This window comes from Hydractinia symbiolongicarpus, chromosome 3, assembly GCF_029227915.1.
Source record: "Hydractinia symbiolongicarpus strain clone_291-10 chromosome 3, HSymV2.1, whole genome shotgun sequence".
Classification (NCBI taxonomy): Eukaryota; Metazoa; Cnidaria; class Hydrozoa; order Anthoathecata; family Hydractiniidae; genus Hydractinia; species Hydractinia symbiolongicarpus.
In genome coordinates, this window is record NC_079877.1 from 19,702,235 (window position 1) to 19,719,923 (window position 17,689).

The 17,689-nt window shown below is 33.4% G+C and overlaps 1 protein-coding gene across 4 annotated transcripts in view; it reads right to left on the minus strand.

Annotated features, from left to right (window-relative positions):
* Positions 1 to 17,689, minus strand: part of LOC130636120 (mediator of RNA polymerase II transcription subunit 4-like) — a 77,662-nt gene that overhangs the window by 44,260 nt on the left and 15,713 nt on the right. For all 4 annotated transcript variants that reach the window (XM_057445743.1, XM_057445744.1, XM_057445740.1 and 1 more), the window contains 4 exons: positions 13,431 to 13,485; positions 13,233 to 13,348; positions 13,091 to 13,148; positions 12,713 to 12,799 (listed from right to left, as the gene is read on the minus strand). In XM_057445743.1, coding sequence (XP_057301726.1) covers positions 12,713 to 12,799; positions 13,091 to 13,148; positions 13,233 to 13,348; positions 13,431 to 13,485 — 316 coding nt within the window. The remainder of the gene's footprint in view (positions 1 to 12,712; positions 12,800 to 13,090; positions 13,149 to 13,232; positions 13,349 to 13,430; positions 13,486 to 17,689) is intronic.

The following is a 17,689-nucleotide window of genomic DNA, read 5'->3' on the forward strand; positions in this document are numbered from 1 at the left end:
AAAATTTTAAAATATTATATAGTACCGCAAAGGGTAATTTTCCTCCAATTGTCTTCCAAATGCTCCATTTTTCAGCCTATCATATTTGATATTGTGCAATAAAAGCGCATTATTTCACTTATTGCCCACCAAATGCTCAATTTTTGTATATATAGATGTTTTAAATATCAAAAAATCCCGTCAAAATACACTATTTCACTTAGTGTCCACTAAATGCTGCATTTTTGTTTACATATATTTTGGAGTATTAGATTATACCGCAACATGCAATTTTTTTCTGATTGTCCACCAAATGCTGCATTTTTGTGCCTATAATTTTTAAAATTGTCTTATAATGCCACAATCTATTATCCATTGTCCACCAAATGCTGCATTTTTGTTTATATATGATTTTGAAGTATTAGATTATACCGCAACATGCAATTTTTTTCTGATTGTCCACCAAATGCTGCATTTTTATGCCTATAATTTTTAAAATTGTCTTATAACGCCACAATCTATCATCCATTGTCCACCAAATGCTGCATTTTTGTTGATATAAATTTTAAGTTAGATAGTACGGCAAAATGTAATTTTCCTCAGATTGTCTACCAAATGCTTCATTTTTGTCCCTATAGTTTTTGATTCTATGTAATAAAACCACATTTTTACTTAGTGTCCACCAAATGCTGCAGTTTTGTTCATATAAATTTTAAAATGTTAGATAATACGGCATAATATAATTTTCCTCTGATTGTCTACCAAGGCTCCATTTTGGAGCCTATACTTTCTGACACATCTGACAAATTAACCATACTTATAATTTTTGACTTTGTGTAAAAATTATGGTTTTATTACACAATGTCAGAAGATTTAACCAGGAAATGTGCAAAATAAAAACACGTAGAGCTAAAGGACTACAAACCACTCACCACAACTACCATAAGCAGCACAAACTGAAAATACTTCCTATTTTACGACACTAGGCATTAGTCCAATTAGTGAAAAGAGTGGTGTTCTCAGCAAGAAAACAACTTACTATAATAAATCACAACTGGGAAGAGATCCCAATGCTCACTCCAATGTGTTGCCTACGAACAGCAATAACATTATGGCTTCCTTCGAAATGTCTTCTGTGCATCTAAGGTACATGAACTCCTGCACAGAGTTAATGCATAAAAAGTTAAAGAAGACTATTTTTCTTGGTTCGCTGGGGCATTATCCTTCACTAACATCAACAAGTAAAACCAATTTGAAATAGAGTGTTCGTTGCCCATTACAATTTCTCATCATTATAGTTTGTTCAATTATCGTAAGAAAAGATAACATGTACATCTTCCAATCTCCGATACCAACACAACATCATCAACCTTGAAGGAGCGTTTATAGTTCCGAATATTTTTTCCTTGTCCTAAAATTTGTAAATAGCCGTTTCGCCGTGGAAAACAATAAATGCTGTATGCATGGCTTTTTGAAAATGTGGAAATTCGACAATAACACGCATTTATTAATCGTCTTTGTGCGCGTTTAAATTTATTTGTTGAGGCAATGGTGAGAAGTTCCAGATTGGCAGATATTTTTTACCTAGGCAACCGATACTTTATTGGGAACACAAATTTGGAGTTCAGCCTAGGTGAAAATATCTGGCAATCTGGAACTTCTCACCATTGCTCGCTTAGTGTCTTGTTTTTTTTCCATTATGATGTTCTATTTTTCTGTCCATAATATTTAGTTTGAAAAGAGAGAAAACTGTCATTTAGTTAACATTTGTCAAGATCCAGTTTAAGACCGTGCTGAAATATTAATTGTATATTACAAAAATTAGAAAGCAATTCAACGCGACAGCAAGATCTCTGTCATTTGTTACTTGTAGCTTGAAGATTTAGTACGTGGTTTAGTCTAATCCAGTTTTGACCGACAGACGGACAATGACAATTATTATAGAAACTAAACCAGTGAATCGGCGGTATATGCCAGATTGAGCGCTTTAATTAAAATAACTCCAATGATATAAGCAATAGACTGTGGCTACGCCTTTAAACTAAAGCAGTGACAAAACAGTTTTATTAAGTTTAATTTTTAAAAATTAATAGACACTGACCTTATTTTTATATTTATTCTCTCTGTTATATCCCAGTTTTTTTAAAAGTATTTAACAGTAAAATGGATAAAATATTTGAGATCCTCACCAAAATTATAATAAAGTGTGAAATTTTCAAGACAATAATGCATATAAATAATCTGTTATAGCAGTTTGTTTGATAATTTTGAAGTTACGCTCGTAAGCGTTTAAAAGTTATGCTCGTAAGCGGTTTGACTGTGACAATAACGTCGCCAAAGTAGGAAATTTTGAATATCAAACAAGTTACTGCATTTTAATTTACCTATACTGAGTTGTAGATAAGAAAAATATTGGTAAATTAAAGTTTTAAAAACATGAAATTAGGAATTATTTATCGTATATATACAACCTTGTTTTTAATAAAAGCACAGGCTACGCAGCTAGTGTTGTTACTCCGTTTAGATTTATTTCGTGGAAAAGTTTGAATGTTTAAAGCCATGGCCTATTTAAATAAAAATATAGACTAGCTACGTTACAAAATTAACTGTAGAATCTGCATTCAACAAGTTTGGTTAATAAAAAGTGAATGTATTTTAGTAGAGTTTACCATAGATAGCGCGTCATTTAAAAATAATCAAAAAAGAAACAATAAAATTGGTTAGAACAACATAGTACAGTTGGCTTAGTTAGTTGAATATTTTCTGCTTCCGCATGATCAACGTTTTAAACCAAAATCTTATATTTGATTTGATTTGCTTAAGATTTATACATGATTTAAAAAACCGTGATGAAACGCTGAACATGTCAAATTTATCAAAAACAAATATTACAAAAGTAAAGGTCTTGAAACGTAAAAAGGTCAAAACAAGGATATATGTCCTCTTCAAATGGTTCTATAGAAGAGTTGCTTTTTCCGGACGTTTATTTAAGTAACTGAAATGTATTAAGTTCAGTTCAAGTTGCTTAATTTATTTCTGTGACTAAAACAAAAGTGAGATCTTCGAAGCTAGTTGAAAAAATTTAGGTCAGGTTAGGTTTTTATAAAGGCATCTTTCTGAGCTAGAAATATTTGTACTTAAAACATTAACGGCAAATTAAGTATTAAGTAGAGAGCTAAAAATTAAAAGTAGTGACGATGTCCTGACCCATCTTCTACTTTGAATTCATTTATTCAAAAACTCGCATAACGACAATGGTTAACAGTTAAAATTTGTGACCCTTTTTCAAACAACGGGCGCACGCGCTTATAGTTAGGCTGTCCAATCTTTTAATGCTCTGGTCCACCTTTCAAGGCAGCGATCTGTTTACAAACGGGAGGACCAATCGTTAAGCTAGCCTATACAGAGTCTCGGAAGGATCCATAGGTGATATTGTATTTAAGCAATTTTATCGATAAATGTCCGAATAAAAAAATAAAAAAATTACAAACTAACAATAATTCCCTAAAGAATAAAGTAATTTAAATGCAAGTTCGATTTTTGCAGTTAAGGGGGCAATTTAACACTATTCAGTCTGGGAATATTTCAATCATGTTATGACTAGGAAGAGTCAAATTAAATCCCATTTGGCACATAGTGTACGTCAGGAAAGGAACAAAATAGGAGCAAAACTTTGTTACTTATGTGAGCACATTTTTTGTGAAGCATGAAATACCAAATACAAAATTGCACGAAAATCCGATTTTCCAGGATTTTGGGTTAAATCCAAAAATATTAAAAATTGGATTAAGCACGTCTTCAATATTTTCGGAATATTTTCCCTTGATGAACTAAAGTTGTGATGTAAGTTTCATGTTCTAAGGATTATCCTATCTAAGATTATCAAATTTTCCCGATTATGATCTTAAGGGGTAGTTTTAAGTAATAGACAATATCCAAGGGTTTGAAAGGTCTTAGACCTAACAAAATAGCATGTGATTGCCTAATAGATAAATATAAAAAGACTCAATAAGTATCAGAGCAAAAACGAGTTCTTAGAAAAAACCCAACAGGATGGGGTGGAATACGCCCAGCATAAATGTATAAAGTATATATTTTCAAGTGGAAGCCATAAACAAATAACGGGAATGTTAATATTCTTTTTACCATGCTATAGTATTAAGACACTGTTTAGGGCGAAGTTGATTCCCATTTATAGGTACCAGGCTTCCATGAAAGTTGAAATATATGCCGTGTCTACCAAATGATGACGCATTTGACTTTCGCATATATACAACAACCATTTTTAAAAGTGATATTTCTCAGCAGCCAAAGACCTAATAGAGTTCAAATTTTTGGTGTTAACAGAGTACTTGGTGCAGAAGAAGGTGGCATAAAAGAAAATTGCTTTTTATCAGAGCAAAAACGAGTTATTAAAAAAAACCCAACAGGATGGGGTGGAATACGCCCAGCATAAATGTATAAAGTATATATTTTTAAGTGGAAGCCATAAACAAATAACGGGAATGTTAATATTTTTTTTACCATGTTATAGTATTAAGACACTGTTTAAGGCGAAGTTGATTCCCATTTATAGGTACCAGGCTTCCATGAAAGTCGAAATATATGCCGTGTCTACCAAATGATGACGCATTTGACTTTCGCATATATACAACAACCATTTTTAAAAGTGATATTTCTCAGCAGCCAAAGACCTAATAGAGTTCAAATTTTTGGTGTTAACAGAGTACTTGATGCAGAAGAAGGTGGCATAAAAGAAAATTGCTTTTTTGTCTACCAAATGCTAAATATATATATATAAATATTTTGGTGGACACGAAATTGTCTACCAAATGACCGTGTCTACCAAAGGTTGCATTTTTTGGCACAAATTGTCTACCAAATGCGGCCATTACATATATATATATATATATATATATATATATATATATATATATATATATATATATATATATATATATATATATATATATATATATATATATATATATATATATATATATATATATATATATATATATATATATATATATATATATATATATATATATATATATATATATATATATATATATATATATATATATATATATATATATATATATATATATATTGTGCAATATTATGCGATTTTTACATGTATGGCAACAGGGGCACGAAGGCATTAGTGTCTACTGAATCAAAATGTATTCATTCAAGATGACGGAGAGAGTTGTGTGCACTACTACGAGCTTTGAAAGCAGTTTCACAAATAAAATAAATAATCACAGATGCAAAACTTGCTACACAAATATCAGGGTGCGAAATTGGCCAGACAACTTCGATTTTAACTGTAAAATACGATCGTTATCTCTCCTGTCTCTGGGCCCAAAGCGATATTTTTTTTTGTCATGCATATTAACGTCGAAAAGATCAACCCCCACCCTCCTAACGTCGAATCGATACAGGAGAGATATATTTGATAAAACGATCGTATTTTACAGTGCTCGGATCTTGTCTGTTTACGAGCAGAAGAGAGAGGGACCTTCCATGTAGCATCAAACAAACTATATTTGGTCAGAATGTACTTCCGTCATCATGATGGCAGAGCGTGCTGGTGGGGGTTTTTAAAGTAACGTCGAATCAACGCTTAGTTTGGCAATATGAGCATATGGATGCCTACCCTAAACGAAGATGGCAATTTTTTTGCCCGCCCATCACATTTTCATATGCAAAAATGACACGAACCGAACATTTTATTGATGTCGGCTTTAGCAGTTAGGACAGTAGGTCATTAACTAGCTATATTTTAGTTAATATATAGCTAGCTAGCTTATTATATGCAGCACGACTGGCAAAAATTAGAAACCTGTTGAGGTTTGGGAATACTTAAATGCATTAACGGTAGCTACCTAATAGCTAGCTAGCTATAAAACAATAAATAGATAAGTAGAATAACTTGCCTTGAAAATGGTCAGCGAACAACAAAACCAGTGAGATCTTCAGTGTACGGAGACGTAACTACCAGTCGGACAGCCAAAACCAGAAATATATTTTGTTTTATTTATATTTTAGCTGTATTTCAGATCTGATCAGATCAGTTTCTTTCTTTTAAAATGTCGTTTGGTTCTGGTAACTCATGATTCCAGCATCCTGATTGGCTGATGAGTGGAAAACGGCCTTTGGATTAAGTAGGCGGTAATAAGGTGATCGGGAAGCTGACTAGGGACGGACAGAATTAATTAATTAATCTGTCTTTTAGGTTTTCAAGTAACAGAAGAGGAGCAAAAGAATGTTGCAGAATTGTCAAATGTATTGCAGTATGGCAATGATTACTTGCATCCTGACTTTTGGAAACAATGTGAACAGATTTTGATTTGATTAGACCCCACAGACTATGTAAAAGCATATCTATTTATTAAGTATGAATATAACAAAAAAACTAACTAAAAATGTTGACTAGTATTTATTTATAAGAAATCCCTAGCTGATGCTTTCTGTATCTCTAAAATTAAGACTCTTTGATACTCCAAATGCAATCTCAGTTAAGTCATATTTAACTGCGGTCAGTTACAGTGCTAACATAACAAAGATATGAAACATAAAATATAAAAATAAGTTACTGTAATTATTCCAGTCCAAGTGCTCTACAATATTCATTGCAGGTGTGATAAGCCACAGAATTTACACATGCATGAACGCATAGGTTGCCCATGCAAAATACAAGTTCTTTTTGCTCAATATAATCTACGGCTGTCGCTATTTCTGGATCAAAAAGTGTATGCCCTGATCCTTGAATATCAAGTAAGATTAATTGTTTTTTTAGACTTTTAGAAAAATGGGCCAAGCATTCTGCTTTGCGAACCAACTCGTCCTTTTCTTCATCAATACTACCATCATTAGTCCACATATAAAGTCTTCAATCATTAGAAACTTATTATCACTAATCTTTTTTCCTAGCTTGGCTTTGTTGTAGGAAAGCGTTTTTCCAAAAATTTTATGTATTTCAGGACTTAAGCTCAATCTTAGCTGGTCAGCAAAATTATATGCTAATTCATGCTTTTGAATAGATTTTCTTGCTAATGTTTCAGGAGATTCTTTTACTTCCAAATGTTCATTAAGTTCATCCATGGATTTAATAGTAACTCCAAAAATCTCTTTAAAACATACTCTTTCCCTTCACACCTGCATTTATAAACCTTTCGAAAACCTCCCTGCCCAAGTGGTGTTTCTTCAATACAGAAGTGGGATATTTTGAGTGCGCTCCATGACATTTTGTGTATGTCAGATTCATACACAAACTTTTTGGTGCCGTATGTTTTGTGTTGGATTTCGTCTTGTGTGTTAATGCCACTGATTTTGCTGGCATTCTGCTTGTGGCGTTTACACTTATAGCTTTAAACGGACTTCGTTGATATACTGCACTAGAGAATAACTTTGAAGTAGATGAAAATGCACCATAACTTCTTTCTGAACTATCCTTCACAAATCGTACAAAAAGTTTTTGAAAGTCTGTGAAATGGGACAATTTTGTGCATGAGGGCCCATTCTGTGATGCTAGGATATCACATGACATTCCTGTAGGTAATTCACTATAAAAATGCTTGTGACAAGCCTTCTTAATATTATCAAGACTAATTTCGTCGTAATCATATTCCACAAACACTTGGGGCCCAACTTTCCTGTATTTTTTTATGGCAACATCAGACGGATGGCTATCAAGTTGCTGCACAATCATTTCCTTAAATCTGATAATGTTAGCTCCTAGATCAACCTTTTTCTCCTCTCGTTCATTGCTAGTTCGCTTTAATCTTTTACCCTTCATCATAGCTGCAAAGTTTGCCCAATCTTCTCCCATTCTTCGCATAACGTTTGTTGTTGTTTTCGGCCATGTTTTGTTATCCTTGTTACATCGGATTAAACACCTTATACCTAAACCCTATTTTGGCAATGCCTGGCCACGAGTCAAATCAATTTAATGTTTTTAAAACATGATTTCAAATCAATTAAAAACAAATTCGATATTAATTAGCTTTGACAGCTCTCGGCCAAGGGTGAAGATTCAATTTAAAGTAAATTTGTTTTTATTTTTCAAATTATATTGAATTTTTATTTTAATTTTAAAATTACATTTAAAATTGAATTGTTTTGAATATTTAATTTTTTTTTTATTAATGGCAACTCTCGGCCACCACAGTATTATTGGGAAAATCAATGCTGAAGGAAATTCCAAAACAAAAACCTCGAATATTATGGTAGCTAACCTGTATTTTCAATTTATTACTTTTTTAAATTACATATCACTAAATCAAAATTACAAATTTTACATAATAGTACTCAAATAAGGAAAAAGCGTTCACACTGTTTTTACCAGCAACGCTGTTGTTAACGCACAGCGCTGAAATATTCAACCTACATTTTAAAATTGAGCCTGCTTTCGAGTAAGAAATTGTAGGCAACTAGATTGTTTTTTTCTGAATTTTCAAGCATCCAAGATTTTAAAGCTGTTATGGGTTATTAAAAAAATTATCCAGGTTTGAGCCTACTAACGAATTCCGAGACAAGTTATATTTTAAGGCAGTTACGGTGCCTTTCCAAGGACCAAGGTATCCCCGTAGTATAAAAAACTCAGACAAAATTACGGCTACAACATTTTCAAACTTGACTTCAGTCTCCGACCACAGGCAATGAACAACTGGGATTTTGTGAAAAGTCTCCAGCCTGGGTGAAGCAAGGAGCTAAGAAAACTAGGAAAACAAAACACTCTCCTAGTCCTCATTCTGACAAGTCTTGAGATGACGTCAGCGAAAGCTTTTCATCATCATTCCCGGCTTAACGTCCGTTTTCCATGCTAGCATGGGTTGGACGGGGAATATTAATGACACTCTTGCAATCTGATCTAGACTGTGTTAGATCTAAACTCAACTTCCTCTGTATCAAGTCTGTCCTTATAACCTCCTGCCAAGTCTTTCTCGGTCTGTCTGTGGGCTTTGCCCCAGGAACTATAAAGTCTCTACACTTTCTTACCCAATTATCTCCCTCTATTCTTTCCAAGTGCCCCAGCCAATTCAATCTTCTTATCTGGATAACATCCTTAATTCTACGGATACTTAGCTTGCTTCTTAGCTCTGAACTCTTTCTGTCTCTCAGACTGGCATTACACATCCACCTAACCATTGTCATATCATTCCTTTCTAAACGGTCAAGATCTTCCTGCTTCACTGCCCATGTCTCACTACCGTACAACATAACACTTCTTACACAGGCCTCATACAACCTACCTTTTACCTTAATTGACAAGACTCTGCTAGTCAACAAAGGAAGTAACTCTCTGAACTTTTTCCAAGCAGAACCTATCCTGCAAGTAACACTTCTTCCAACACCCCCTTCACTGCCCAACATATCACCTAAGTAACAGAAGTTCTCAACTATCTCTAACGAGCCACTGTTGTACATCATTGAAGCTGGAAATACTTCATTCTCTACAATCTCACCTTTGCAACGCTTGCATACAAACTGAATGTCAGCTCTTAACCTTCCAACAATACTACTGCACTTCTTATGTACCCAATGCTTGCAAGTCTGACAAAAAATTGAGTTACTACCAACCCTTTTCCTGCAAGCTCCACAAAGCCACTTTCCAACTACAAGGTCACACTTCCAGCTTAGAATCAAGTTCTTCTGAAGAAGAATCCCAGCATGATGATAGTGACGAGGAACAGGAAAAATCTGCTAAAATTCCTCGTTTTCGAGCAACATCGTCGGAAAAAAAAAGTGAAAATTACCATAAAATATGGCTAGGTATGTAAACAAACACTTCAATAAATACATACCTGAAAAGGATCTGGAGGACTCCATTATGGATCAGAATCCAGTCCCTAGCAATGCCAGACATAAAATTCCGCTAGATGACTCTTTAATAGATGTAATGATTGACGAAAACAAAGTCAAGGATTTGAATCAAACTTACAGAAAATCTAGTGTCTTACAATCTATGGGACCGCTGACAAGTTTGGTACGTTTTAGAATCTGCTAATATGTCATCTGGGGATAATAAAGCTATTCCTCTAGAAAAACTTATTACAGGTGTTGAAAAATCTATTTTGTTGGTTGGACAAGCTGTCCAAGGAATATCCAATGCCAGAAGACAAAACGTCTTGGGCAGTGTTTTAAATGACCCACGCAAAGCCAAACAAACTCTCAATGAACATGCAACGCTATTACGAAAAGAAAAGATTAATGTATTTGGCTCAAAATTCCAAAAGCGTGTTATTCTAGCAGGAAAATCAAGGCACAATCATGGCTTAAAGGGTCAATGATATAATTGTCCAAAGATGCAGATATCAAAGGAACAACAATGACTCAAGAAGAGGTTACAAAAATCAATTAAACAACAGAGGAACGTATCAGAACGCCTATAAATACCAAAAGCAAAATTCAGCAGGTATTCCTATACTACTGCATTCCTGCTACAGCATAATACCGAATCTCCTGGCGGAAAAAGGACTTTCCAAGAGTTCATTAAGCCAAAAGAAAAGTTATTTTGTTGTCAAATGATTCAAAAAGTTCCTCTGGCAGGACGACTGCGTCATTTTCTAGGAAACTGGAAAAAATTTACATAAGACAAAAATATTTTAAAAATTGTCCAAGCATACAAAATTCCTTTTCTTTCCCAACCAACTCAGAGACGGACTCCTGGTCAAGTAGTACCAGGAGATCAATTACATCTTGTAGATCAGGAGATTTTAAGTATGTTGGAAAAGGGAGCGATTCAACAAGTTTTTTCTGCATGCAATCAATTTCTAAGTAGTCTATTTCTAGTGGGGAAAAGGATAGGGGATACAGACCGGTCATAAATCTAAAGGATCTAAACACCTTCATACCATACAAGCACCCCAAAATGGAAAACTGGTTTGTTGTGAAAGAAATAATGCAAAAAGGGGACTTCATGTGCAAATTGGACATAAAGGATGCTTACTTCTCGGTTCCTCTAGACAAGCAGTCTCAAAAATATGTTCGTTTTCAATGAAACTTACATTGTACATTCTTCTATTTTGTTTTTCCTGTGTCAGAATAATGTTATCCAATAAAAATATATATTAACGTCCCTATTCAAACTGGGTTTTAGTGATATGCGATGAGGGTTAAGAGAATACAGTATTAGATCTTACTTCGATTTAATTCATAAAATCCGAATTACATTTTAGGCCTTTCAGGCCCCTTAAGTAATTCTCTAATTATCAAAATAAATACAGGAATCAGAAATTTTGGAGTGTTGTTACAACTTTCACATCATCGTTTTTTTCACAAGAACTTTTAAAGGTTTTTGCTTGATGAAATCTCCTTCGCCTTTTAGTTTATTCTTTAGAATAGTTTAACAACAGGTTTCATAGTTGCAGTTCATTGTAGTTTTCGTGATTAAAACAAGGTTAAAAGTTCCTATCTAGAATCAATTAAACACATTACCATTCCTTCCCCTAAAGCAAAAGATATAAAAACTTGCCTAGAAGCTATAAAGCAGCTAGCTAAAATTACTCTTACGAAAAATATCAGAAAAGGCAAGACAACTTTTAAAATATTTGCCATGTAACGAGAACAGCATCAACTGAAGAACTCAAATGTTACAGATCCTCGCTACTTTAACATCCTATCAGGGAAGACTGTTATAAGACATTAACAATATTTTTTTGCTAACTAGCTATAAAAAGATTAAATAGAGCATATTCTCACCTCGAACTCAGACGGTTCAGATTTGTCTTGTTTTTTCCTTGATTTTTTTGAATAAAACCTGGCCTTATAGCAAATAATACAAATCAAAATTTTCAGGAAAGTACTTTAATTGGATAAATTTTCGCGGGATTAAATTTTGCGGTTTAGCTCATCCGTGAAATTTTAGCATTTCGCAGGGACTTATTTTCGCGGATGAGAGAGGATGTAATTTTTTGCGTGGACTTAATTTCGCGGATGAGGTCATAATAGCATTTTTGAAGAAAGTAATATAAGTTGTCTAAAGGGTTTGGGCCGAATGGCACTATCTCATCAACCCTCGTTACACCGGTAATTCTATACCGACCGAGACAAAATGTAGTTTTGCATTTTAGTTCAAAGCTCTTTCAACACAACTATAACGTCAGGTAGAATAAGCACAACTTATTAGTGAAAAAAAAAACATTAAAAGTCTCGTATCGCTTTAAAATTGACGTATTGGATTGTTAAATACATGTGTAGACGAAAAATAGCCAAATGAAATTCATGCCAAATTAAGTTAAATTTTTGATTCGATAAATTTAATCAACTTCAAAAATTCCATCTCAGCAAATAGGTAAATTAAATTCATGCAAAATGTTTTCCTCTTAAGATAATAAAATGGAGAAAATTTTAATTTTAATATTTTGATCTAGGAAAAACAACAGCTGTAAGATACAGGAAAGAACTATCAGGGAATAGAATCGTTAAAAACTCTAATTTACTTTATAGGAATGCAATGACACATAATTTATTCAGCTAAACAGCCACTACATACACTTAGCCCTTCTATTCTTTCCCTACTACCCAGTAAGGTGTTGGGGGTATGTTACCTTAAAAATTAAAGACCATGTCACTATAACACCTAGCAATATGCATCAACATGATCAGGGTATAATTAACCAGTACAAGCCAGGTAAAATCAACTTGCACTGGGTTACGCTGAGACTTGGTTTGGGACAGTAGTTACACATATACACAGAATTGTTGTTTTAAAATAATATTTTACCTGGAAGCCAATCAGGAGGTGCTTCAACAGAATTTCCGCTACTAATTCGAAATGCAAATTTTATCAATTCCTCACAAGACACTGATGCTAAAAATAAATACACAACAAAATAAGCAAAAATTTCCATTCTCAATTAAAAGAACAGCATCTTTAATATCTGACTTAGTATTAAGTATTGACAGGTCAGGTATAACATTTAATCTAGTCAAGAAGTAACCTCAAATGGATATAAGTTGATTCCCAGAGTGGTTAAGATGGTTTTCCTGTAACTTGTGTTGAGAAACTGATGTCCTGTTCATTTTTAAAGGTTACTCGAGTTCACTATAAAAACTAACAATTGAGTATTAAATTAGACAATACGAAATGAAAAATGTAAACCTTCTTTAGCTTGCTCAGTTGCTTCAAGTTTTTTATCAGCTTGAAAGAGAGCCGTTGCCTAAAATAAAAAAGAAACAGCGTCATTATGCAGATGGCTATTTCAATATATCACCGCATTGCAGTATAGTCAAAGTATTCTTACCAGGACAGTTTCAGCTTCTTTTAATTGACTTTGCAACAGCAAAATGTCATGGTCTTTCTTTTCAATGTCATCTTTAATTTGCTTGATTCTTTTGTACTTTTCAAGTTGTTGAAGTGCTATTTTAGAAATGTCATAATAAATTCCACGTAGAAACAAAGTTCTTTTTTAACTTTAAAATTTTAGATAATTAAAATATACCTGTGTTTAAGATCATTTTAATTTGCTTGTCCCTACCAATGAGCTGATCAACCAACTAAAATAATTAAACAAAAGATTAAAATATTAGGAGCAATTTTGAAAAACAACTTAATATATATAACAAAAGAAAACAAAAAGATATGTAAGAAAAAATTGCTTGCATCAAGCACAATTCTTTCACATCATTTTTGGACTAAATTACTCAGTTATAAGTTGTGTCTACATAAAAATAATTTAGTCTTGTATTTAAGTAAATTGAATCAATAAAAGAAACAAGCAGTAACTTTTTCATTAACTTTTGCTTATTCAAAAATTCTTTAACATTCCTGTTAAAAGCAGCAAAAGAACTTGAAATTTAGGAAACATCAACCAAAATCAAGAAATACTTAAACACAGTTTGAGAAAATCTGGAAATTATGCCTTTGAAATTCAGTAGCATTTAGTTCTGAAATCCGAAGCCTCAGACAGCCAATTTTTGAATGAAAATTCCAATTTAGTGTGCTCCACGTAATTAAGTGTGCACCTAACTTAAAAAATTTAGGGTGGCCAGACATTTTTAATGTTCGTTTTCTTTGAACTATTCATGCGCACACTCTTGTTAACATTAACATTTTCAAATTTAGTGCACACTTGATACTAAAAAGTAAGAGATGACGGATTTTTAAAAATAAGTAGTGTAAAGAACAAACTAAAAGATAAAGTAGGATGATAAAAATCTTTTTTTTCAATTTTATAAGAACATGTTCAAATGAGCCTCCCTTTCCATCCTTGTTACAGATCTACAAATAGTGTAAAGTATTTTTTAAGGATGTTTTAGTAACAAAAATTTTTTGGATTGTGTTCGTACAAAATCAAAATCGATTTCATTTAATCAAAATTCAATTATTTTTTTCCTGTAAAGGGAAACAATAAAATATACACTTTGTGAAATTTTGATTTAATTTTTTTTTTTTTTGATGCAATGTCATGCAAGCATTTGTTTGCAACTGGTCCCATATTTGTTAGTTTTAGTTACAGGCAAAGTATTAACATGCAATCCAGAAATATAAAATTTATACCAGTGTATTTATATCACTTTTCTATGCACATTCAAAATACTTTTTACTTGCACATTTGTAATTAAACATCTCCTAATTTACTATAGTATTCATGACAACACAATGCATGATAAGAAATAAAAAAACAAACTTGGATTACTAAAATGTCTATTTTAACCTTACTTGGTCCAGGGGTTGAGCGCAGATTTCCTTCCTCTTATGAACTTATCAGCGATTGAGGAAGGAGCTCTTTAGTGATTTTATTAGTTAAGTTTTTATCTACGTTAATCTAATTCATCACCAGTTCTTTATTGTTCTCATAAACGATACCTCAGGCATCATATTGATAATCCGACTGAAAAAAAATGAAAATCAAATCGTCTGACTGCCTGTAGGGGAGTCAGTTGTCAGATTATAACTGTTTCAATACTACTAGGGAAGAGGACACATATAAATGCTCCCTCCCTGATGACCTAGCTTTATACGCTAACTGCAAATTACAAGAAAAGATTTTGCTCAAGCTACCAAGACCAAGTAATCTGAACCCTGTAAAAAATTCGGACAAATCTTCAGTGAATATTATGAAGAAATACCATCCCCAACGTTTGGATATGGACAAAATGTTGAAAAACAAGGAGAAGGAGAATGTATTAACAACTCTAGCAGATTCTGAAGCTGAAATTAAGCTGACTTTGTTGTCCTAGCACCAACTTTATTGAAGCAGCTAGCTAATACCAGTATAACAAACAAGTTTCAAAAACCCTTTCATTGGGGCTCCTCCCTCGCAAAAGTGAGGAGCATGTATACTCGAACCAATATAACAAACAAGGTTAACTGTTTTTTTAAGGTTAAAAAGAGTTCCTTTTCTTTGCAAAATTCTATCACTTTAAAAAACACATCAAACATTCCTTTCAAAAAATTAAAATTGGGTGGACGTGGAGAAGCATTTCCATATCCATCCAACAGTAAAGAACATGTTTTCATGTTGGGACATTCCAAACATGCCCATGGCAGGAAGGTTAAATTACTTTTGCTCCGTATGGGAAAAGTTGAAACGAGACAGGAATTTTCTCTGCATTGTTCAGGGTTCCAAAACACTTTTTTTTCAGAAATCAAGAAAAAGTTCCACATGCTTAATTTTAAATTCAGTAAAACAAACTTTGATAAATTCAGAAGTGGAAAGAATATTGCGAAAAGGATCTCTTTTAGCTACCTCTCACATGAATGAAGCAAGCTATTTTTAGTAGGATAAAGGATGGTGGCAATCGTGATAAATCTAAAGGAATTGAACAGGTTTGTCCCATACGAACACTACAAAATGGATAATTTACATTCCTGAAATTTCTTCTTTAAAAGACTGGATTTGAAAGAGTAGATTTGAAAGATGCCTACTTCAGTATCCCACTACACAAAACTTCTCAAACGTTTGCGAGGTTGGAATGGAAAGGCAACCTGTATTAATTCCTATGCCTTTGGTTTGCCTTGGGCCGAACAACAAGGATTTTTACAAAATTATTAAACATTCCTATATTTCATTTTCATTTACATAGTCTGGAGATAAGAATTTTTATTTTCGTCGGATAACATGATTGTACTTGGGAAATCCAGATCAGAGACCCTTATGGCAGGGGACACTTTGATTTATTTGCTACAGAATTTTATCATAAACTGATAAAAATCTGTACTGGAACCTACTCAAAAAATAAAATTCTTGGGGATGATTCAGGCGACTGACTTAAGAGAAAGTGACGAAAGTGGAAGATCAATGTTTAAATTTGTACAAGGTGAAACAGACCATTTTTTGGAACTGACACAGTTAATAGGAGTTTCATCTTCCACAGTACACGCAGTACTGCCTGCTCAGTGGGAGTTTCATTTTCTTCAACAACACCAGATCAATCACAAAATGTTATTTCATGACAGTGTTTTTGAACAAAAAGTCATTGGAAGAACTGTCATGGTGGATGAACAATCTATGTCCCCATAATGGTCTTTGTCAAGTATAATCTCAAACAGGGGTATTAATACAAGCTGATGGTTCCCTCGAAGGTTGTGGGCAGTGTGTCAAGGAAGGAACAGGAGGCAAGGTTACATATCAATGTTTTGGAACTTTTGGCAATCAAACGTGCTTTCCACTCTTTTCACAAAACAATTTTTAGGCCATACGTGTACAAACTGACACCAAGACTAATGTCCTACTTAATAAAAATGGGATGCAAAATCTGATCACAATTACTGCAAAATATCTTCCAGAAACTCTGAATATATAAGCAAATTGGGAATCCAGACACACAACTGAATCATGTGATTTTATGCCAAGGTTATGCTAAAAAAATATGCCTACTGGAGATAGATCTTTTTGCCTCTCGTCTCTCCAACCTTCTCCAATACTTGCAAAATATTATTCTTGGAAACTGGATCCCCACAGACTAGGAACACATTCCCTCTATTTTGTCTGATTTTCAGAGCTTTTGTGCAAAGTAGAATACAAAGAAGTACCTCTTTTGATTCTCATCATACCATCCTGGCAAGCACAAACGTGGTATCCAGAAGTAGTTTGTCTGTCTGTAAAAAGGCCGATTTTACTTCCTCTAGTAGAAAAACTACTTACAAATCCAAGAGAGGAAAGTCATCCCTGATTGATTCGAACAAAAGCCATGCGATTAGTTGCCTGGATACTTTAGGAAAAAGCTCATTAAAGAGGGAATTTCAGCAAAAGCATTCCTGCATTCCATGAGACAGTTAATGGAAGTTTGATAGATAAACATTCACACGTAAGTGCACTTTATCTTAGGAGATTTCAATAAGAAGCCTCCCCAAACAAAATATGTAATTGTTTGGGATGTTCAACTAGTTTTAAATTATATCAAACAAAATCTCTTATTTCTGCCTCTAGAGTTTTAGTATTCATAGTTTATATACAAAAACAAAAAATTTGTTTTCAAAGAGACAGGGACATCAATTGTATTTGAGGCTTAGTATCTAATGACAAGGAGTTATATGTGGTCACTGATGTTTATTAGCGACCTTGCGAAATAAGGATAGGGCCATTCATGACAGAGAAATTTTATTTTACATGGTACAGATTGGGTAAATCCCAAAAAACAAAGTTTCTTTTCTACCTTTTACTCAAAAAATGCTATTTTGAGGTTGTGGGTAGAACATCGAATATTTTACCAATGTAAAAATGTCATATGGAAAAACTATTGATAAAAGCAAGCA